This window comes from Melospiza melodia, chromosome 1 (assembly GCF_035770615.1).
Source record: "Melospiza melodia melodia isolate bMelMel2 chromosome 1, bMelMel2.pri, whole genome shotgun sequence".
NCBI lineage: Eukaryota > Metazoa > Chordata > Aves > Passeriformes > Passerellidae > Melospiza > Melospiza melodia.
Genome location: NC_086194.1, coordinates 7,945,893 through 7,971,180, shown reverse-complemented (window position 1 = coordinate 7,971,180; position 25,288 = coordinate 7,945,893). Strand labels below are relative to the sequence as shown.

The 25,288-nt window shown below is 41.0% G+C and overlaps 1 protein-coding gene across 4 annotated transcripts in view; it reads right to left on the bottom strand.

Moving 5' to 3' along the window:
• Positions 1-25,288, bottom strand: part of DPP6 (dipeptidyl peptidase like 6) — a 574,879-nt gene that overhangs the window by 371,357 nt on the left and 178,234 nt on the right. The window contains exon 1 of one of the 4 annotated variants that reach the window (XM_063181699.1): positions 12,360-12,675. The exons of the other annotated variants lie outside the window; for them this stretch is intronic. Within the exon in view, the coding sequence (XP_063037769.1) occupies positions 12,360-12,383 (24 nt within the window). The 5' untranslated portion in view covers positions 12,384-12,675. Of the gene's footprint in view, positions 1-12,359; positions 12,676-25,288 lie in introns of those variants that run through there. 4 annotated transcript variants of the gene reach the window in all.

Genomic DNA, 25,288 nt, shown 5'->3' with positions numbered 1-25,288 from the left:
CATCCTATGTTCATTTACCCTATACAAAGTGAAAGATGATCCTGAAAACAGCTGAAAGGAACATTTTTCAAAACCTGTGAGCACCAAAAATTGGTTTATTCCACTAATCCACACTGCAGAAAACAGCCTGACTTCACGCTTTTTTTTCATCCAATTCACATATCACTATACTTTTAAAACTACTACTGCTTCATGGGGTTTTACTCTGACCAGTGATAAATCCCTAAATGCAGTAGAGGTAGAGGAAGAAAGAGTTCAAGGACTAAAAAATTAAGCTTGATTTTCCAAGCAAATAGTCCTAGGTAAAAAGTTTAAAAAAAAAAAAAAAAACCAAAAAAAAGAGAGACCTGTAATTATTTGATGTGATGCACACATAATAGACTTTGAGGCAATTATTAAAGAAAATTCAATGGCCAGAATTCATTTCCTGTGCAAAGCTCCCCCTCCCCTGAGATTGTAGGCAATTGGGCTATGTAGCCTCAAGCACAAACCTCAATAACTTCATCTTTGGGGATTCCAACCCATTTGATCACTTTAATAGGAAAAGTGATGTGACACCTGTTTGCAACCAGCCTGGTTTCCTTTTGTGAGTCACTGGCTGCTGTATGGGAGGTGTGACCCCACATCCTGCTCCATTTGTGCCACAAACTGGGCCCCCATCATCTGAGAACCTTTGCATCTGCCTCTCAATATATGTCCTGGAAATAAATAATGAAATGCTCAGCACTTCTCAGGAGTAATGCTCTGATGTGAAAACATGTACCGTACACCTTCTGCTCCCCTGTTTCTCTCCTGTGCCTAAAACCTAGCCAGGGATCTGAGAGCCCAGCTTAGTACTAAAACTGAGTATTTGCAATGATAATCCATTGGATTCTGTAGCTTTTGCACCCTCTCCAATTGTAAGTGGCTTCTGGAAAGAGGCTAAAACAAAGTCAGGTATGAACATGGCAGAATGAAAGCTATCAAGTAACAAGGGCTTGTTTAAAATAGAAATTACTCCAGAAAGGGTTGTTCAAGAGAAGCTATTACAAATAACTCACTATGTGCACAGTCTTATATATATAAATATGCAAAGTGTGTTTCAAGGACCCACCTGTGTGGGTCACACTTGTGTGACAGCACAGAATGCATTTGTGTATCCTGTACCAAGGACACACTTGTGTGTTCTTCCACCCGCATTAAAAATGAGGAAGACCTAACCCTACAACCAGCAAAAAAAAGACCTTGCTGATGCCTTATTTTTTTTTTTTTTTTTAATTTTTAGTGCATAAACAGAACTTGGACCATGCCCTGAGGTCCAGAAGAAGTCAGTGCCACAATGTGCTGGGCCCACATTTAAACAATACTAGACATAGCAGAAGAAGCCTGGAGCTGCAGCACTGTGAGCCTCGCCAGGAGCCTGGCAGATTCCCTATCTTCCCATATGGGGATAAACAGCTGTAGGATGAGCAGCTTGAGACCAACCTACCTGAGAAGCCAGGAGTGGGGTAAATCAGTAGAGAAAACCTCTGCTGTGAGGAGACTACTGAGACCCAGGAGCAGAACCAGCCATGGGCCATTCCTACCTGAGCACCTTCTCTTTGATGCCAGATTGTGCCATGTTGTGATTTAGCCCCAACCTGGTGGGATGAGGAAGGCAAATCAGAAAAATATAAAACACATGGGCTGAGGTAAGAATAGTTTAATAACTGAAATTCAGTGAAATATAATATTAATATAATAGTAATAATGATAGTAGCAGTCATAGTAATAATATGATGACGAAGGGAGAGAAGTCAAAACTAAAAGAAACAAATGTTGCATTATATAGTTGCCCACCACCTGCTGGCCAATGCCAAACCCATCCCGAACCATGATCAGCCCCTCTCCTGGGTAACTCACTCAGTTATATACTGGGCATGGGGTTCTCTGGTATGGAATATCCCTCTGGCCATGCTCCCTCCCAGCCTTTTTTGCACTTCCTCCATGGCAGAGCATGAGACACTGAAAATTCCTTGGCTTAGGGTAAGCACTGCTTGGCAACCCAAACCATCAGTGTGTTATCAACATTATTCTGAATCCAAAGCACAAGCCCTGCACCAGCCACACAGAAAAAATGAACTCCATCACAGCTGAAACCAGGACACTCTGACAAGAGCTTGACTGTGAATCATATTTGTGTAAGGCTGTCTGTACCTCGTAGCTGACAGGAAACTAAACTGCTTCTGTCATTTCTTTATTTCATTTTCCAGCAATTTTCCACCAGTGTATGTGGGAATTTAGAGGGTGACAAACTCATTTTGGGTTTGTGCTGCAAACCCGATCAGCCGAGGTTTTGCTCACACACCACGACTGTCTGAAGAGATTTGGCAGAGCCTTGGATCCAGCTGGTGCTGGATGGAGTTTGGGCAATGATGCACTTTCCAATTGACCTGATAAACTGGCAGTCTTGGATGGCTGCATTCTGTCTAATTTGCAAGAGCTGCTACACAGAGCTTATTGGAAACATAAATTCTGGCTTTCTGGACTCTGTTTCTACAGGTACCTGATTTTGCATTTGGATTCTTGGTGAGATCTCTTGTTTCCCTAATCCAAAAGACACCATGATTACAAACGAAAGGCTAGAAATCATTTGATACTAGATTCCTTAATAGAATACAGAAAACAGAACAGTGTATACAACAAGCACTTTTCTTCCATCCAGCATTTCCCCTTCTGAACACTGGGTTTCACAATGACATGACTCTTCTTTTACCCAGCCCATTTTTAGAAAACAAGAATAATATGGATAAATATTCATAAAGAGTTTATCTCCAAATATTTCTACATTTCTCTGCCTACTACAGATAGATGTTTTGTTACCTATTTTTTACAGCTCTTTTATCTTCTTGCCCACTGAGTTGGTTGCTACCTGCATCTCTACCCTGTCTATATTTCTTTGTTGCTTTAATTCTTCAAATGTAACCTTGTACTTCTTAAGTTCTTAGAGTGACATAGAAATCAGCAGAAGCAGTAGAAGTTTATTTTGGAGTTTCAACAGAATTATCTGGAATTTCTTTTTTTTTACAAGAATATTCTAACACATTTTTTGCCTGCAGTTCACATATTGACAATCAACATCTAGAAACATCTGCTCGAGGGAAGCCTTAGGAATAAATTACTGGTTTAAGAAAAATGAAAAACCTAGTGGCAAGGACAATTCTCCAGGTCACAATGTGCCTCCCAGTAGCTTCTTTTCCATGGTAAAACTTTTCAGCTTGAAGGGATGACCCAGCCATGCTCAAACAGAAGAGACTGACATTGTATGACATGGGACAGAAGACCAAGCACCTGCAAGGTGAGCTCAGTGTGAGGCACTCTCCTGTCACTGTCATATTTTCTGAAAAATCCCTTTGCCAGGATTTCTTCTCCTGTGTTTGCTGCTCTGGAATGTGGGCTGGAGATTGTTTATCCAAACATGGGAATTGTTTTTAATTAATGACCGATCACAGCCAGCTGTGTTGGACTCTGAGGAGTCAGTCAAGAGTTTTTCATTATCATTCTTGTTAAGCCTTCTGCCTGTATCCTTTCTCTATTCTTTAGTATAGTTTTAGTATAGCATTCTTTAATATAATATAATATAATATCATAAAACAGTAAATTAGCCTTCTAAGGACATGGAGTCAGGTTCACTCATCTCTCCCCTCATCCTGGGGGCCCCAGCAAACTCAACACTCTCCAGCCTCACCTTGTACCTGCTCATGGGTGAAGCAATGAGCATCAAGTGTTCCATGGAGAAGGTGACTGATGAGCTGAGGGTCCCTGAGAACAGCCCTTTGGGTTATTGTAACACACAGGTCATGTATGTCCTACAATTTAAGGGGTTTTTTTGGCTTCAGTTCTCTGGTGTTTGACTGCCCCACCATTTGTAGCATATTTATTCTCTCCAAAATGAAAGGAACTGGTATGTACCCTCTGAAGGGTGAAAAACAAGGAACTGAGGAATAAGTGCACTGATCTACAATGCAAAAACACTGAAATGGAGCACAAGGACTAATTTACTCACAACTAGCCTGGCCTGCAGGAGCACCTCCATCCATTTGCAAGAAAGAGAGGTATAAGCCCCTTCTTGCAGGACCTGAGCAGAACATTCCTTGGAGTCTTGGCACTTGCTCCCTCTCCTTGCTCATCTCAACAATGCCCTTTCAAAACACACTCTGAAAAAGCCTTTAATGTGCACAATTATTGGAAAGAAAGCAGAAATCTCAGAGAAGAAAAGATGTGCAGGAAAGTGAGTAATGATTTTGTGTAGCTTTGATTTATTGACTAGTGGAAGTTATGTATGTATGGTTATTTAATGCCTGTGGCTGGCTGAGCAAATTTGTTACCTAATTCAGAGTGCTTAATGCTGAATGGTCATTATGTTGCTGCAGGCTTAATTAACTGGTGGGTGGACTATGGGTTTTAATATAGATGGAAGGGATTTTTTATTTTAAGAAGCAAATTCTTTATTAATTTGTCCCTATTTTTTGGCATACTGTCTCAGTATTAACTATAAAAAATGTCAGAACATACCAAAGTCTTCCTGTCCTGGCCTTTTTCAGTAACAATCATTTTATGTTCTTAGACTATTCAGAAATATCCGCTCTAAATCCCTATCCAGGCATGGTTAAAAAAAAAAAAATGACTTTTGAATGCATTTATGTCATCAGAGCCTTTCACATTTATATTTAGTTGGTACCTTTCAAGATTTGCACTGAGCTGATTTGATGGTGGAGCAGACATTGCTCTGGGTCTCAGGGCATGTTCAGTACAAGCCAGGTGATGAGCCTGATGAGTTGACAGCCTGCTGTCTCCTGATTTTCATGTTTCTATTTAAGTGTGTGACTCAGACCTGCAACATGACCCATTTCCCCATGATATTTAGGGGACAGCCACTCAGGCTGCAGGTGATTTGTGATTTATGTGTGAACAAATGGAGCTGTTCAATTTACCCTGCATTCAAGGCTTCATTATATAAATCCTGAACTAAACTCCTCTTTGTCAGAAATTAGACCCTGAGCTGCCTATCTAGAGAATATTTACCTTCACAGAAGTAGGAAGCAGCAACTTGGAACAAAATTTTAAGCTGCTGGGGTATTTGGAAGGGTCTAGAAAACAGCTCAAGGAATCTTTCTCTCACACAAAGGGAGGCATAAATGCATCTATGCAATGTCCCCACAGGTAATGAGCACTGGTCCCACATTTTCCAGGAACATCCCTAGCAGGCTCACAGAAACCATAAGGAAGGCCCTTGGCATGTGGATAAATTTGTGCTTTATTTATCAGAAACTTTTCCCTTTTGTGATCCAGTGACTTCCCTTATCACAACCCTAAGATGAGAGGTTCACATTGTTAAAATTCTGAAATCCATCTGCATCCTCTCCTCCCCACAGCACCCAGGACAGCATTGTGTCTCCTCATCAAGGCAGAACAAAAGCACAGGAATTCCACCATGTCCCCCAAGGCTGGGCTGTGGTGGGCAGCAGAGAGGACCAGGACCAGGCACAGTAGCAAATGTGAGAATCATTTCTCCGTGGAATTAACCAGGACATTCACTCTGGAGGCACAGTAGCAAATATGAGGATAATTTCTCCATGGAATTAACCTCTTCACAAGCACCTCTGCACTGGCTCCACACCAGTCCTCACTGCTGGGCTTTGCTTCAGCAGGTCTCAGCTCCACGTGTGGTTCCCAACTGGCTAAGTGAGGACTAAAGCATTAAAAGATTTGCAAAAAATGCTGCTCATTTTTATACAGTGTCAGTTCATTTATTACTATGTATCATTTAGCATTATGTATTTGCCACCAATGCATCTGGTAGCAATTACTTTGCTACTGTAGACATTTCCTATTACCTAATGTAGACATTTTCTATTAACTTCTCCTTTGTATAAGCCACTCTTAACAGTGCAAAAGGTGTCAAGGAATCTGAATTCTGACCCATGGGGTTTCCTGGAAAGCACTGAAGTGGTTAATTTATACAGCTCCAGTAAGAATCAAAGTGCTTGGCAACAAGAATATCATATAAACTCTCCTCAGTGCAGGTAGTTAATTGAGTCTTGCAAATTTTACTTGCCTGCTCAGCTGGGATGAGTAATTATTTTTGATGGGCAAGTAAATTGCCATTAGTATTTCCATTCTGCTAAAGCTGGAAGATTAGTCTTTGTGGCTGAGCAGATAAATTTCCATTACAGTTTTGCAAGTCTGAGTGAATGGATGAAGCTGCGCTTTCAAACCCAGACACAAAATGTGTCCTTACAGGTACCCAGACACAGAATATGTCCTTACTCAAACACAGAGCCTCTTCAACATGCAGCAGGAGTGAATCCTGCAGGAACACTGACACCTTCTCAGCTCAAGGTCTTGCTTGGTCTCTGCTGTTTAATCAGGAGCAGTCATTACCTGAAATGCTACACCATGAGTACATCCACCAGGACTGCACTTGCTGTGTACCTAAAGCCCCTGTTTACTTCATTCCCAAATGCCTTTATATTGAGCTTTAATACAGCTTGATAGGATGAAATATAAAATGCCTTTGGTTTCCTTCCTGTAGTTGGTGAGCGTGACTTTGGTGTCCTCTCATCAGTTGTTTTTGTGCACTGGGACAGAAGAGCAGTGTGCTAATATTAGCTGCTGTTTGGCAGACTTGTGATAATCTGACTTTTAATGCTTTTTATTAATCTGAAGGGCTGCTGAGGAGTGACTCTGTACCTGAGGTTGGACAGGATGCTGCTGCTACAGTCAGTATAGCAGAAATATACTGGGCTGGATCTCTTGGATCACATTTTCTCAAGCTGCCCTGAGCTGTCTCCTGAAATGCCTCCCAAACCATTGCTGCTCTTTTCCCTGGTTTCAGTTCCAGGCACCCAACACCCAGCTGGAGCCCAGCACTCAGTGGATGTGGGACACAGAGTCTGTGCAAGGCTGATGGAGGACACAAACCTCTCCACGGAATGGGCAGGAGAGGTCATGGGTGAGGAGCTGATTGCAGGAAAATGACTTGAAGATTGCATTAGCTGTCAAAATTCTTTAAGGAAAAAATCTTTCTGAAAGAAACTTTAGGCTTGAAAAATGGTAATAAGGATCAGTTCTCAGGATTACACAGACACTTGTCAGGGAAGAGGTGTCACAGCAGGGACAGCACAAAGCAGCTGGGAGAACTGGCATTTGGTGCCTGAATTTGATTGCAGCAGGTGCATCTGCCCTCATTGAGACACATCCTCCAGCAGCTTCCCACCATGCAGGAGTCTGCCCTGAGGTTCCAGCATTCCCACCAGCATCCATGAGTATGGAAGAAAGCTTTAAATAGACTGCACAGTCACATTTGTGTCCTGTGCATCAGAGGGGACACCACGACCCCTCACTGAGGCAAAGGCACACCCTGGAAAGGGTTGTTTGCACCTTTGTCCCCACACTGAGCCTCTCACCCCTCCTGCTGACATTCCTGCACCAACAGGTCCATGTTCTGTGGTTTTCACATCCTCTGAAAAAAATCCCTTTGCCCAGAATTTTTCTCCTGGGAAGCTGAGAAGCCTCAGAGAAAAGGAAACCAATTCTTATATCATTTGCTTCTCCTCTGTTTTGCTCATATGTGGAATGTGTTTGGAGATTGTTTACCCACAGATGATTGTTTCATTGGATTCTGCTGTAAGTTGTTTTGACTCTTTGGCCAATCGGGGCCAAGCTGTGTCAAGACTCTTGAAAGAGTCACAAGTTTTCATTATTATCTTTTAGCATAATCTTTAATAAGTATCCTTTCTGTATTTTTTGTATAGTTAGTATAGTTTTCTTTAATATAATATAGTATTATAAAGTAATAAATTAGCCTTCTGAGAACATGGAGTCAGATGCATCATTCCTGCCTTGGTAGGGACATTCCCTGTGAATACAATAGATGTGCCTTCTGCAAAGGCTCTCTGATAAGGGTCCTCTGATAAGGGAGGGTCAGATGGCTGCACTGGCAAAAAGCTCTGGGTGAATTTTAAGCTGTGTCTTATTCTGGAGGGCTCTTTGGGAGACCTTTGTTACAGAGTCCTTACAGCCCTTATGTTCTCAGAGATCCTTTTCATGCCCTCCGTGTTTCTCTCTTCTTCTTTGTTAATAAGGACTCAGGAAATCACTGCCAAGTTTCTCATACCCTTATTAACAAGTGGCTGCTGCGACAGTGTTTAATTATTAAATAAACCTGCAGTCTGAAAGTAGCTGGAGACAGGGAAGGACGTGAAAATATGCAACATTTTTATCAGATGCACTGAAAAATGGCAAGAAAATATGCCTAGCAAAAAGCCGGATCAGGATATGATACAAAATGCAGACATTAGCTAGATTTTTAAAACTGGTTTCGCTGACATTTATAGATGCAGTAGAATGTATTTAAAAAGAAAGTATTTAAAACGTAAATTGAAAAGCACTTTATTTGGGGAGAAAATTACCAGTAATTTTAGCAGCTCCAACTCCTGTCTACAGCAAAAATAACTAAAATAGAACAAAATAAAATAAACATCTCCTAGCCACTACTAACTTTGTCTTCTCTTTCCATAGCTTTATTTAATTGTGGTTTATACCAACTGCAATTCTATCCTACTAATGTAGAAAGATGCAGGCTCCCATGCTTACACATCAACATCCTGGCAGATAAAGCACATTATGGGGCACTAAAGCTCAAAGGAGGAAATGAGCTTTTCATTTGGAGCTAAAATGATTTTTTTTTTCACGTTTCATTGTAGAGTGATACTGTGCTACTCCCAAAGCACAGGGGTGCAAACCCAGAAACAGGCACTGCACCATCAGTTCTTTAATTACATGGGACAAGAATGATGACTGTTTCTGCTGACTTTCAAAGAACATCAGCACACCTGCCTGCTGTGCTTCTGAAAAACCTTCCTTCAAATATTTCTAAATAACAGCAAGGAATTCCTATGAGGAGCAGCTGAGGGATCTGAGGTGTCTACCCTGGAGAAAAGGAGACTCAGGGCACCCTTATCACTCTCTACAACTCTCTGAAAGGAGGGTTTGGGGAGGTCAGTGTGGGTCTCTTCTCCCACATAAAAATCAAGTGGGCACAGGGAAATGGCCTCAAGTTGTGCCAGGGGAGGTTTACGTTGGATATTAGGAAAAATTTTTTCACCAAAAGGGTTGTCAAACAGGTTGGAACAGGCTCGAGGGAAACGCTGGGCACAAGTCCTGGAGGTGTGCAGATGTGGCTCTCCACTTGGTTTAGGGTGGACTTGGCAATTCTAGAGATCTTTCCCAACTTCACTGATTCTATGATTCTGCAGGGATACTTTATTTATTAATTGCAAGGTGAAGTGAGTGACAGTGTTGGTGAAATTTCCATTAAACACATAGAAAAGGGGACACATATTACCCAAAGTTACTGGTTACTGTTAAAAGAAAAGGAGTTTTTTTGTTATTTCTTCTTACCATGGAATAAATCTGTATTCTAATCACATCACAGACATGATTAGAATCTAATCTAAACTAAAACTAAACAAAGGAGAGCAGTCCCAGGCTTTGAAAGCATATCCACTCTCCCACTTTCACTGCATTTCCTAAAGCCACTAACTTTTGTATTTCTTTCACCTAACAAATTCTCCAAACAGCCACTCGCACATCTTTATTTTGACTTATCAAGGGAAGAACTTACTCAGCCATACCTGACTGAGGGAATTTATCATCTGGCTTAAGGCTGCAATTCAAGACATTCTCAGAACATAAAAACACAGCAATATTTTATTGAGCACCTTTCCAAGCAATCTATGTAAATATATACATTGCTCCTTGGCTTTTTTTTTTTTTTTTAATTTTGTTGCAACCAGGCAGAGGAAACTATCACAGTGGCATGAAGAGACAGAATCTAATAAATGTGCTGGATCAGAACTGTTCTGACAAGGTTCAGAGTAATAAATATATGATGAAAACAACACCTTGTTAATCACCAAAACATATTCCCTTATAGACACCAAGGCTTAGACTGGTTTATGGGCAGCATAAGCCAAGCAAGGTTTGACAAAGCATTGAGAATAGAAATCATTGGTTTTTCAGAGCCATAAATCTCACATATCCAATTTTTAAACCACTGACAAAGCATCTCCATAGATGGACTAAATTTTTCAGATGGCATAATTTCCCAAGGTGTAGTGGCAGCACTGCAGGAATCATAAAAAGGACCCCAAAATGACAGTTTATTTTATGATTTATTATTTAACTTGTAGCAAAATTATTATCTTACTGAACTAAAGGACTACATCTCTGGTTATGCCAGCAGATAGAAAATGAGCACCATCAATTACTGCATCAAACCAGCAGGTTGGAGACCACCTGGAAAGAGAGTTTAGCATGGCATGTGAGGGACATCCATCCATCCATCCATCCATCCCAGTGATTGGATCCACCAACCTCAGAGGAGCTAAAATTAAAGGCAGAAACCAGCTCTAACAACAAATGGAGAGAGGAGCCAAGATGTCACAGAGAGTTTGGGGGATAGGAAAGAATGAAACTGGGATTTGCTCAAGTGGCTCTCAGGTGTCTTGAGGCTAAACCCTCAAGGATGAGGAAATGATGAAATGTCCCACAAGAGCCCAGTTTAAACAGAGGCAAAGTGATGCACAAAGAAGAATGACCCTAAAGTTTACATAGAGAGTGATGGGTTTTCAGTAATTAGCACGCAGAGGGGAGAGCTTGGGTTAAAACAAACAGATCTATGAAAATGTCACCTGGTGATCAGGATCTGTCAAGGATGCAAGTCAAATGCTGCAAGTCATTAGGCAAGAAACAGGGAACAGACCAGAAAAAACACATAGGACAAGGGTCTGAACAAGTAGGTGTGCTCATAAAAGGTGAGCAGGGAATGCTTATTTATTCTATCTTTCAATATGATAATTATGCAACACTGTATCTAATGCACTGAAAAGGGATGTGGATTCAAAAGCTAATAGACAAATTCATAAAAGAAAAACTAGTTTAGGACTGCTAAAAAGATGGAGAGGTCTGGCTTATGAAATCGCTGGAGGCTACAAAAATATACTTGAAAATAACTAGGAGCATGTTCAGGAAATCTGAAAATCTGTGAATTTCAAGATGCTTGGTTAATAGCTAAACAACCTAACCAGAAAAGAGTGTGTTGTTTTTAGAGCATTCTTTAAAGAATTTATTAATCAGCCACTGAACAGGAAAAACACTGCAATCATAATTTACAGAGATCTAGATACAGAAATGTGTTTTGTACTCAATGGCAAAGACAAATACACAGGAGACAAGGCTGATCTGAAAACAGCTGGAGAATAGAAGAAAAGGCCAAGTTAATTGGGTAAATTTATTTTAATTGCTCATTGATCCAACTCTAGTGATACCATAGTACAGCATTCTCTTATTTCCTCTAACTTTATTGTGGAAACTCAAGCAGTCTGATCATGAGTCATAACCATCAAGGGAATAAGTTGTTGGTTGGGCTGTTCTACTCCAGAAAAAAAAAAAAGTTAACCAGATGTATTCTAATGGCTTTAGCCCCTGTCATGCTTTATACTTGATTTCTGGATTTTCACACCAACAGATAATCCAAAGCTCCATCACAGTGATCAAAATGTATGACATAGCAGTGTGCTTCTTAAAATGTCAGTTTGCTCTGTTAAATCGTCCTTAAGCTCTAACAACTTCTCTTCTCAGCAGAAAGCTCTAAAAGTTGTTCACATTTCGCATTATAACCTTACTAAATATCAGTAGGCTTAGAAATCCAAGAATACCCACCAGCAGCACCCTCATTTATAAGTCATAGAAACAGAATGGATTGGTTGGAAGGAACCTTAAAGACCATCTAGCACAACCCCTCCTGCCATGTGCAGGGTCACCTTCCACCATCCCAGGTTGCTCCAAGCCCCATCCAACCCAGCCTGGAACACTTCCAGGGATGGGGCAGCCACAGCTTCTCTGGGGAGCCTGTGCCAGGGCCTCACCACCTTCTCAGTTAAGAATTCCATTCTAATATCTATTCTAAATACAACATCTTTCACTTTAAATCCTTTACTCCTTGCACAATCACTCCACGCTCTTGCAAAAAGTCCTTCTCCAGCTCTCTTTTAACCCCTTGAGGCACTGGCAGGTCTCCCCAGATCCTTCTCCTCTCCAAGCTGAACAAGCCAGTTCTCTCAGCCCATTTTCATTGCAGATGTGCTCCAGCCCCCTGAGCATTTTTATGGCCTCCTCTGGGCTTGGTCCAACACTCCTCGTCCTTCCCATGTTGGGAGCCCCATGTGGGATCTTTTGAGAGCAGAGTAGAAGGGGCAGAGAGGGACAGAATTCCCTGTTGTCACCTTATTGCACAGGTCCCACGCTGTTGTCCCCTTATCACAAAAGTTCCTTACCGTCCTGGTGTTTCCCGTAGGCATCTCCACAGAGCACAGACTCTTTCTTCTTCACAAAGCAGCCAGCTGACTCCAGTTCCCTTCTCAACACCACCCCACTCTTACAACACTCTTCTTCTCACTGGTTACAGCTGTGGCCTGTTAAAGTCAGGCCTGTTCCTAATCTTTGATAATTGGCTCAGCTGCAACTCCTTAGGGGTAAGATTTCTTTCTACACTATCCTTATTTTCTTATATTCTATCCCCCTACAATCCTCTCTCTTGACCATTCTGCTTTTGATGCGACCCAGGGCGCAATTGGGTTTCTGGGCTGCAGGCACCCCTTGCCTGGTCACACCGAGCTTCTCATCAACCCACACCCCCAAATTTCTTCACTCAGGAAGGAACACATTCCTTCAACACATTCCCCACCCAGCCTCTGTTTGTGCTTGTTTTCACTTGAGGATTCTGCTAGATAGTGACTCACAACAAAAACTCTTTGCCTGCTACATAACAGCTATAGTTCTTTCTTTAAAACTGGGCACATGACAAGGCTTGATGCCTGATTTTGTTTAATGGAACCCGTGGGGAAAACATTTTTTGGTTTAGCTCTTTCCCTGCTAGCCAAGCAGTAAAATGGGAACTTTTTCAGGAAAATAATCATAGGAGTTACCCTTGAAGTTCTCTCTGACTCACCCTCTTATTTACATGTGCACCAACTCAACACATAATATAGTGAAATATCTTTTTAGTTAAAAGATGGGATAGCTATTAAATAATGATCTCAAACATGTTGGTAGCTAATTCTGTGGTAGGGACAGGTGGTTACCTGATGTTAGAGGATGGCATTGAGCAATGTAGGATCAGTCATTCCATTTAAAAAAGCATAATTCTTCCAAAAATGGGTATTTATAAAGACCTGTTTTGTTGATAGCCATTCATCTCCAGGTGTTTAGGAATGCCGCCTTGGCACTTAACCTGAAGGACATCAAAAGCAGCAAACCCCTTTCTCTGTGAGAAACAGCCCTGACATCCACACCCTTCCCCTGACTCCTTGGACACTACTGATTGCACCTACATAGCTCTTGTTTCTGCATCTCTCTTCTAAGCCACCACAACATTCTTCTGATGGGAAAAAAAATCATTTTTGAGCATAGCACATAGCCTGCACATTCCATAGCAATGAAATGTACAGAAAGACTCTGCTGAAGACAGCCCAGGGGAATTTTCAGTCCCTTACAGCAAATTTTCCCAACTACCACTGACAGATGTTTGTGTCCTCTGTTCTGAATTGTTCTCTTCACAAAAAGTACTCTTCATTCTTTCTTAAAACTATGTATAATTATAAAGTTTCTTCTAAAATTTTTGTTGCCAACAAAATTTTTGTTGACCAACAAATTTTTGTTGCAAATTAAAATTTCCCAGTAGAAAACTTCATTACAAAAAAAAGCCTTTTCATAGCTAAGACACTTATATTTTTTTTCTCTTCAGTTTTCTCTTTTATTCAATTAAATGAATACAGTTTTTCACATTTCTTTCATGTTCCTCAACCCTTCTGAGTTCATCTGGAGTCCTTCCAGCTTCCCTAATTTCCCTCCAAGCATTACACCCAGCATTCAATTTCAGACTTCTCTGGTACCAAACAGAACTGAATAATTACTTCCCAAAACTTAAATACAACCATCAATATATCCTGGAATGAGCACCACCATTTCTGCAGTTGCACACATTTTGGATCTATATTTGACTTGTCAGCATCCAAGAAAACCACAAACCCCCTTTTCTGCAGGGAGCTGCTTGGGCAGTTATTCCCCATTTTTTCCTGGTGTCAAATGAGTTTCCTTCCTAACTTCAATACTCAGCATTTGTTTTTCTTGACTTTTATCTTATTGATTTCACACTGCCACTCACATTTATCATGATCATCTGAAATTCTATGCCCGTCCTCTTTGAGAGTGCTTGCAATTACAATTTTGAAAACTTTAATTGTACTCCCTCTTCCATTATCAAAAATGCTTACAGAACAAATATGCAGATATAGTGCACAAACTCTCCTACTCATATTAAAACATCAGCCTTTGAAAAATGACTGCAAGCATGTGGAAATCTGTAGAAAGGTATAATCATTGTATTAAATGAAAAACACACACACACAAAAAAATGTCCTCAGTTCAGAATTTCAGAAATTCAAAGCCACTTTTCCCCAGTTCCTGCTTCCAGGGGTACTTGTAAAGGAAACAGCTGAACACAACCCTTTGTAGGGATCCTACAGTGATTTTTACATGCTGACACACCACTCCCAAGGGAAACTGGCCTTTTAACAGGGCAAAGTCATAAATTCCACATAGACACTAACATTAAGATGGAGTCCTGTTGTACCTCCATCACTGCAGAGAAAAACCACTTATCCAGCACAAGCAAATTGCCCATACAGACTGAACTATAAGTTTATGTCTAAATTACTCAAATCTGCTTAAAGAAGTGGTAGCCTGTTACTGATGTGCCTACTTCATTATTTAACACAGGAACTTAACTCCTCAGTCTTCACACAAGTACTGTCAGCTATCCACTAAAAAAATTGTGAAGTTCAATGTACAGCTATTTGCCAAATTGGTTTGGAAACAATGAGGTTTCAGTTTATAAAAAGTTTTGAAACATGACATGACTTTGCAAATATTAATCTTCCATTTCCAAATATTATTTTAAGATGAATGTCCTGAGCACTTTAGATTCACTGAGCTCAAATTCTTCTTCAACTTCCCTAACAGCTCCAAAACACATTTCAGGCATGAAGTGAACATAGCCTACCCACTTATGGCCCTCTTATGAAGCTACAGTCCCATAGCATCTGGCAGGCTGATGCAGTATTTATCCTCACCACATTCCCAGGAGGTAAGGAATGCTGTTATCCCACTGTAACAGTGAAGGACTGCAAGACCAATAGATGAATAGCTGCCCACCCATGCAGCAGAGCTCAGCATAATGATTCCCAAAGTTGGTACAAGCTGAGTCTGCTCATGAATCCCCTGAGAAATGTATTTTTGGGTGAACCATCATGCAAACATGAAGTCCTGCTTCAGCAAACAGATTTTGCACCACTGTGGTGGCCACCAGCAACGTCCACAGCTCCCACAGGTTGTGGATTTCTCCTGTATTCACAGCTTTACCTGTCAGCACAGTGAGTGCACTGTGTGTTCTCAGCTGTTATCTGGGTTAGGGTCACTGGAAAAGTGTGGCAGGATCTGATGCTGCTAATGCTGCAGATGTCTGCAGGAGTTACTCAAAGAGCAGCAAAAAGCAGCAGCAGAAACATCCCCAGTGTGACCAAAGAGAATAGCTCATTTCAAAATATGCCCATGGGTTAAAAAGCCAGTTCAAACATTTAGCTTTTATTTAACATTTTTTTTCCACCCTGAATAACTCAGTTTGTACAGTTACATCATAGAAACCCCAGCTATGTGCTAATGCACAACTCTTCAAACACTGCAGCATCAGTATGGTGGAATGAGAGAAGCGTACAGGCAATTCTGCAGCTGTCATTTTTCCTAATGAAGAAAGCACTCCCCACAACAGGTTTGGCCTAAAGAACCTGCAAGAATAACAAGTCACTTGCTGTCCTGCATCCTTTTTGGTCAAACTCCATGGCATTAACCAGCTTCACATTTCTACCTCATGTTGTGATTGCTGTAAATAATTTTGTCCAAGGGTGCTGCTTGCACAGATTTTTCTGCCTAGGGCAGGGCTGAAGCAACAAGAGGGTTGGCAGAGGTAGAAATATTAAGTTAAAGAGTGACCAACTCACAGAAAAAAAATCCTAACCAACCAAATGAATAAAAACAACAACAAAATAAAAGGAATCACATGAGAAGAAAACATTCTATGTCAATGCAAGGCAGACAGGACAAATCCAGCCCTGAAGTAACCTGTGCGGCAAGAGTGTCCGCAGTTATCTGTGTCCAACACATCCTGCAATGGAAAGGTCACAGAAGCAATGACAGTGCCAACAGTTCCATCTGAGGGCAGATCAGTGACACCCCCACCATAGCCAGGCCTGCACAGGAAACCTCCAGACTTCTCCTCCCCTTCCCTGCTCCCACAAAACCTCAGAACTTCTCTGCTCAGCATCATTCCTGCTGAATTCCCCCTTCCCTGGGACTCAGAGGTTTGATTACAGCAACTCCCACCCCCATGCGCAAAACACAGAGATTTCCAGTTGCACAAGGAACTTTTTAGCTTTCTCCCAATGCACACCAGGACACCATCCAGAATTAAAGGCTGCTCTTGGCCACACCTGATGTGTCTCTGACACATCCTATCATCCTTGCAGGCAGCAGGGGCTTGTGAGCTGGCTGGAGCCTGTTGGATTCAAATATTTCCATCCAGCACAGCCCACTCAGGGCACTGGGTGCCCACCCCAGCCCTCCTACCTGTTTCACTGGAGCTGCCTCCTCCACAAAGAATTCTTCCATGGTTGCAGCTGCTCAGGGCTGTGCAGGAACCGGGGCGAGGGGCGGGGACAGGGGTGGAGGGGAACCCTGGAAACTGGCACAACCTAGATACACAGGCGGGCAGGGCCACCAAGGCTTAAAAAAATCTTAATTAATTACACAGAACCCAGCAAAATTCTGAACGACTGAGCTGGCTCTGGGGTTGGTGAGGGCTTTTTAAAGTTTCCAGAGAGGCAGAAGGTACTTTCAAAGGGTCTTTACTCTTTGCAGAGAGATAAGCAAGGATGGCAGCCATCCTTTGAAGAAGACACACCACCAGCAGCCAGCAGCATGCCTTGGCATGAAACTGAAACAAGACCTGAAGGAGTTTTTTATCATTAGTGGTATCTAAAAAGGGGCAGTTATTTAACCATGCTCGTGACCGTGCTCACAGGGGTCCCAGGATGAGGGAAGAGATGAGGATTTGACTCCATGTTTCAGAAGGCTTGATTTATTATTTTATGATATATATTACATTAAAAATATACTAAAAGAATAGAGGAAAAGATTTCAGAAGGCTAGCTAAGAATAGAATAGAAAAGAATGAATGATAACTCTGTCCAAGCCAGCTGACTGTGATTGGCCATTAATTACAAACATCCAACATGAGACCAATCACAGATGCACCTGTTGCATTCCACAGCAGCAGATAATCAAAGTTTCCATTTTGTTCCTGAGGCCTCTCATCTTCTCAGGAGGAAAAACTCCTGAGGCAAGGATTTTTAATGAAAAGATGTCTGTGACACAGGCCAGCGCTACAGTGATGTTTAGAAGGGATATTGGGAGTGCAAATGTCCCTCTGGAGCAATGGCAGGTGGGCAAAGCCAGGCAGAGACATCCTGCAAGGACGCCCTGAAGGTGGACAGGCTTTGCAAAGGCTGATCAAGGGCCACGAGTTATGGCCTCACATGGGTCAAGTCATTAGGGTGGCTCCAAAGGGAAGAAATTCCTGCAAGGACAACAGATTTTCCCCTTCAGAAACACTGCAGGCTGTACCCCTGTGCCTGGGATACATCCCCATGGCATCACTGTTAAAATTCCCTACTGATTCCCAAGGGTCAGGATCTTTTGTGCCTTGATCTTCAGGATCTTCTGTGCCTGCAGGCACAGAAGAAAACAACTCTCTGGTGAGCATCCAGTCTTGTCATAGCAGCTAGAGGTTTTCATAGTTCACAGGGAAAGTATTTAAAACAGTCTGAACAGTTGTAAAAAGCAGCAGAGGATTCCTGACATAATAAAAATCTGTTCCCCAAAGGGCATGGATTTGGAAAAAAAAAAAGTTATTAATTGAAAAGTACGTGATGTAGGATGGAGAGTCATATAACTGATGAAGGGGAAATGCACTTCAGATCTTCACAAAAACAAGTTGGAATCTCTCAGCTTTTCGCATTACAGATTTCTTCCTAGCAATCATATATTTTTTTTCTTTATGCAAGTTGAGAAAATAGACTTTGAAAGTTCAAGAAACCCCAAGAAACTGTGTAGAAAAATAAAATTACTCAGATTTAAGAAAAACCCCTACTATAGTGCAATCAGACACCAAAAGCAAACACTATTGGGTTCACTGCTAATGAAATGACCTTAAAAATCTACATTTCATTAAACGCGGTACGCAATAAATGCCACAGGGGAGACATTATTTTATTTAGTAATATCAAAAGCTGTCATTTTCTGCAACAGCCTGGGGCTACAGAAAACCATATTCCCACGAATAATTAGCATTTGGCATTAAGAAGTATTTTATCAAGAAAGCTGCCATAGTTGTTAGTAGCCCGAGCAGAAATGTTGGAGAGTATTAATGAAAAGTTGACTGTTGGTTGTATCTATTAATTTGCCTTTGTAGAGTTAAAATCAAAACCTTTTCATTATAGTAAAATTTTGTTTGAATATTAATGAAACTAAAGCCATATGAAAAATTCTGTACAAGGAAGAAGAAAGATGGAAAATATCATCAAGAAAAAACAACTATTTGCAACATTATGACTTGAAAATGGCCCTTTTCTGTGTTAACAAATAGCCCAGTTCAGTAAATCACATAAGCAAATTCCTAATTTTAAGGATACAAGCTTTTTGGAACCACACTTGATACTTCAAAATTTAATCTACTCTCTACATTTTAAAGGACAGGCTTCAAAACATTTTACTCTATGTAAAAACTTTTGCTGCAAAAGCAAAATTTCATGATCTTTATGGCATTTTTCACCTGTTTGCAATTAATAGTTTCCTTCTATTTCTGTGAGCTGGGGCCATAAAAAAAAGAATACAGTTTATAGCATAAACCTGCTGGCATTTCTAAAGGACTAAGCACAGGAAATTGTTAGATATCAATTTCCCTGCAGTAAATATGCACAATTTCACTTTTATGACCTGGCACTCAGAGGTGAATGTGAGGTAAGCTGAGTTAATCAAGCCTGGGCTGATTGAATGATACCTGGAGCAAAAGGGGAGAAAGGAGCTGCCTCCCAGAGCCGATGGTGGAGCAGAACAGGCTCACACCAACAGCTCTGAATCAGCTGCCCTGAGGCAAATCCTGTAGTGCAGCAACAGGTGGCCATGGCAAAGCTTCACAAATCAGGAAAGCTCACACATTCACCAACTGGAAAGGATGTTTAAAGTCACTTATCCAGAAATCCTGACGGTTGCAGGTCTTCTCTGAATATGTTCTGTTTTAATTAGATAATCCATTACTCCTAGCTAAAGAAAATCCCAAACTGGAGTTCATTACTAATTTCTTGGGAATTTTTTTCAGCTAGCAGACTAAACCTACCTGCCTCCTCTGGAAATATTTCCTTACCTTCAGTTTTCTTTACTCTGCTCTATTTACCTCTCTTTCAAGCAGATCAGAGAGATGATGCAATAGAGACCTGAACTTTCACTTCAACAAACAAATATTTCAAACTCACTCAACTTAGTGATACATGTTTCTCCTTATGCAACAGCAGAAAATCTCTTGATCCTCTTCATTGTGCTCAAAACTTTTTGAAACATGGGCATTTGTCTCATGTGTATTTTTAATTAACAATCCCATCAGGATCAGTAAAAATCTACTGTTATTTCCTTCTTATTGAAGGGTTAAATACATGTGAGCATTTTTGAACACACCAGTGTACAGGGAGCTTGTTCTTCACTTGATATCCCTCAATGACACCAAATCTTTTTTTTTTCACAGACATTACTTCCCTCACCCTTCAAATATGACCCATATTTTTTGGTGTCATTTGTGACTGACTTGAAACAGATGGGGTTTGTGTTCCTTCAACAGATCCAACCCATCGTGCGTTTGTCACATTATCCTTAGTATTGACATAAATGTCAATGTAACACAATCAGAAAATTTGGTCTGCCATTGCCTCTTGCACCCTTATGGGTGAATTACACAAGTTTTGGGAGGGTGAACCAAGAATCTCATGCAGGACTGAGCACATTTACTCTGTGATGGTTCTTCATGTACAATTACACTATTTTAAAATTATTGGCCAGATAACAGCCCAATTTTTATATACATGTTGAGAATGTTGATATCTTTGGGATTTCATCATCTTTGTCTCTTCTTACTCTTACTACTAATGACTTTATTTTTTACTTGCATCCTGATTTAGAATTTTATATTTATAATCTCCTCTCTAGCTGTATTTAAAAATCTCCTTGCAGCTTTTCTCGAAAAGATAGGCTAGAAAACAAAAATAGTAATTTTTCTTTCTAGACTGAGTAAATCAGGTCACTTAGAGGACTATTCCTGAGCAGAAAACAGAGAGAGGCCCTCTTGCCAAAGTTAGTGTATCTGAAACATTCCTGAGATTTAGTTCCTGGAAGTTCATGGCCTTCAGCACTTGTTGGGAATTCTGGATTTTCACTGACATGAAAAAACCACAGCAAACCTCTGTCAAAGTTGTCAGCTGTCAGTTGGCCTTTCTCTTTTGAGATTGTGTAATTTCTACTTGATTTCTCCATGAAACTATTAAGGAACCCAGCCTTGCTTGAAGAAATCTGAACCCTTAGTCAACCTTCAGAGGAACTGGAACCTGAATTTTGAGAATTTAGAACCAGGAGAGTTTGACTTTCTCTGGCCTTTTCTCACAAGTACTCTGCACAGGTCAGATGTTGAGTAACATGAGCGTAGCACAAATTGTCACACAATTTTTCCTGCACGAGGGAAATGCCAGCAGCATTTCCAAACCCAGCTCACCCAGGGACGTGGGGCTGTGACAAGATGCTGATAACCTGAAATGCTCTTGCCTTTGTTCAATCAACAGTACAGACTGAAAAGAACCATAATCCTTTCCTGTTGTCTTTTCAGCAATATTTATCATTTCCCTTCCTTTTACCAAGTGCTTGGATGAAATTTATAACAATTACAATCTCTGAAAAAAAGTTCTCCGATATACTGATCTTTGCCTTGTAAACAGAGAGTTCAGGACAGAGGGATATTTTTAAAAATCCAAATAGTGCAGCTGAGTTTTATTCCTTCTTTGATACTGCTCTTTTTTATGTTGCTACAGTATGTCTGCTCCATGTGAAAGTGAGGTTGCTATGGAAACTACTCATTATTTTTCAATAGGAGGCTAGCTACTTAATAAAAATCCTACATCTTTTTAATCCCTAGAGAGTCCTAATTTATCCCATACACAGACTTTCCTTCTTGACAGTTCCTTTAATATTCACTGCACTGCAGTGTACATTAATCTGAACATGTCCAACAAATCCACAACTTACTTCTGAAACCAACTTTCCAGAAAAGTTTGGGGGGTTTTTTTTAAATATTTTTTTAGCTTGCCTTTTACCTGCTTATATTTCTGTGAAAGATTGTAGGTATGAACAGCAAAGCCAAGAGTGAGCCTGTGTAAGAGTCAGACATGGAAGAAAAAAAAAAAATAAAATTCCTTTCTCTATAATGAATGGTAAAAGGTGCAGGAAGGGGGGATGGACCATGATCTGGTGAGCCTGGAATTGGAGTTAATTCCTTTTGGTGCCACAGCCTTCCCTGGCCAGCACAAGCAACATTCTTGGTCTCTCCTATCCTCAATTCACCACATGTAAAATAGGTGGTGTCTATTTGGTAAATGGGAGCCACTTTCCAAAAGGAAATTTCCTGCGTGGAAATTGGAGCCCTCCCTGTTTGACAGGCTGAATTCACCAGAGATTGTCTCAGGCACTGGGGCCACAAACCACACCAGGGCAGAGGGTGGGAGCTGTGGGGACTCCACACTGTCACCATGTGTTAAACTTCCCACTTCTCTGATAGACATCAGACTGTCCCTCCTATTAATTTACTCTTTTTCCCCAAAAAAGCAAATTAAGTAACTATTAATGATTAATCAGCTAACTCTTTCCTACCTAAATCCTTTTATATTTGGTTTAATATTCTACATTGGGTTAAGAGAATGTTGTTGGTTAAAGGTCCTAATTTCAGAACCTCTGCTAGTGTTTAAAAGAGACTTCTCTCTTAGACTAAATATTTATTCCCCCCTTGAGGATGTAACTAACCTGAAACATTCATTCCCCTCCAAAAATGTGACTATTCCCACATTCCTTACTATTTATTTGAGGCAGATCAGTGGCATTTCAGTGGAGCAGCTCTTACAGAGCAGGAAAGAAAACCAAAGAAGCTGCAGCAGCAAATTCTCTCACCCTCCCCCTTGTATTAGGCAGGTTCCTCAGATTACTGCAGAATTCAACTGCTCCACCAAATGACAAAACTTCTCCAATAATACACATTAAAAAAGCAACAGGAACTCCAGAATTTAATGAAAGCAGAATTAGGCTAACAGAAAATTAAACTGTCTCAAGCATTTCAGAGATTACAAACAGCTTCATGCCTGTTTCTGTGACTCTTCTTTTTTCCTCTACATTTTCCTCCAGACAACCTTGCACACATTTCATATGGCAAATCACAAGTAAACCTGATTAAAATTCAGCCACAGATGAGAGCAGCTAAAGGGAAACTTTTCAAGCTAACAGGTCTAGATTTAAGTCTTCCTACACATAATCAGCTTTTCCTCATGGGATTTCTAAGAGGAATCAACTGTCTCATAATTCACTGCCTATCAGTCCTTGCACTGTGCCATTTAATCTCAATTTTAACACAGGAGGGAACACACTGGGGCTTTTATATTGTTCAAGAAACTTCCCTTCTAGCAGGCTGCTTACAGGTATTCCATATCAATATCAGATAACATAAATAGATCAATAATTTGCCACACATAGTCTGAAAGGTTTAAAGCCTCAAATGTTTTTGCCACCAATTCAGGTTAAAGACTTTGAGCATACTTAATATTCTCCCCAGCCTTTTTGTCTGGTTATTACCATCCTAGGACAAGAAACTCCAGAATTTATTCTTGTTCACTGTAATTGAAACTCCTTCCTGCTGGAGTTTTTGGCTTTTTCCTGACCTCAGTTCAGAAAAAATTTCCCCGTGACTCTTTTTGTATTGCAATTTTACTTTGTTGAGCTCTGTCACTTTTTAAACATTTCCCAGAATACAGACTATGACCCACAAAGATTTTTAAAGTTATATAGTCCCTGAACATACAAAGCTCATAAATATATCCTAAACAGCTTAACTGGACCAAAGAGTTAAGGGTACATTGGAGGTGGACACACAGAGAGTTATAAATTTTATTCAAGGAGATTTCAACAAGCAAGCTGAAACTGAGATGAATTTAACTGGAGGGCGGGAAGCAGAGTGCTGGAAGGGCATTAAAGCACTGAGAGTGGGACTCAGCAGCTCTTTCCTGAGCCTTATTTCTCTTAGCAGAAAGAATTTCTGCTCAGCAAACCCTGCCCTCTGGTGACTAAATGCCATTAGTGCCATGCATATATAAATATTTGGGGGGTTGCCTCTTTGCACATACATTGCCACAAAAAATGCAAGAAAACATCCATTCAGTGGCACGATTTGGATTTTATTTGTTCCTTCTTCAGATATTAATGAAAAATATTGGGTTTTTTCTTCTGCTTCAGAGAAGCATTCATGCTACCTATCCTGCACATTATGTATATAAATATTTCATATTATATTCACCCCTTTTCTCTGGAAACAACCAGCCTGGTCACACAGTGCTAAAGATTTATTGTCCATCGATAATGGATATCTTTGGATGGACAAACATCACATTTGTGCAATTAGAAATCAAAGCCTTCCACAGACAATAAGAAAATTGTGAAATCCAGATGTGCACATATCTTTGACAAAAATCTTTTTTCAGAATTCCTATTCAACTGTTTTATCTAAATTTATTTTCTAAACTATTTTCCTAAACAGCAACCAGCTCAGCACACAACTGTGCTAATTTCTGAGCATTATAAACAGTGCCTGCCCCCCTACCATGGTACAAAAGCTTGTGTGGTTGTAACATAGACACCTTTTTCCAATTGCTATAAATCAAAATCCAGGTAGGCATCAAAACTAAAATAGCAGCTGAGGGGCAGAGATCAGCAGGTCACTGGATTTTTAGCAGTTGCCAGAGTTTATATATTCACTGGCAACTTGCTGAGAGCTGCCAGGTGCACACATTGTGTTTCTCTTCCAAAACTGAGGAGTTACCAGAATTTTCAGCAGATTTTTTTTTTTTCCCTGCCAATTTTTAGGCAGCATCAAGGCCTGGCACAAAGCTTGTCATGCTGAGACACACCTGCACAGGCAGGTAGAAAGGGAGGGGAGAGGCCCATAAATCACAATTTCTTCCCTGTCCAATGGCTGCACACCACAAAATATTACATTTTTTGCCAGTCCCAGGCTGAGAGCTGCACAGTGGAGGAAGAGTTGGGTGCCAGGTTGCAGAGAAGCCTTGAAAACAGGCTGCAAGTGACCCCAGAGCACTTAGCTGGGACTGGAGGACAGGTGAAGGGCTGGAAACAGCTGGGAACACTGGTTAACAGAGAGCATTTCTATTCCTTTCATTACACCACTCATTCCATGGTGTTAAACACCACAGCTCCTGCAAAGATGGCTTGAGACGGTATTAAACAGATACCACAGCCAGAAGCTTCCTGCCCCCTCCATCCTCTGCCAGGAACACAAATATCTGTGGGGCCACATGATGACACACATGGGGAAGCCAGAAATTACCCCAGCAAAGGGATGAAAGACAAGTTTTACCCAGAACTCACCCTTGGCTCTCAGCACTGGAGCAGGCAGGTAAATAATTTCCATTTTCCATCATTCTGTTCCAAAAACTGAACAATTCTTCTAACTCTCATGCAGTGGAGAGGCAAGGGAGAGAAAGGTGCTGTTGATCAGCAGAAGATGCCTGCTGGTTCCCTTGCTGGCTTATCATGCAAGTCAGCAAAGCTGCTCCCCTGGCCCAGAGGATTCACTGGGGAAGCAAAACACCTGCAGAGACCAAACCCAGCAAAAGCAGTGTGGGTGCTCCTGCTGCTGCTCCAGGGAAGTGTCCTTCTGCACAGCCTAAGGCAAGGAGAGTGCCCCAGGCAAGAGCAAAGCCACCCAATGTCCTGAAGCTGC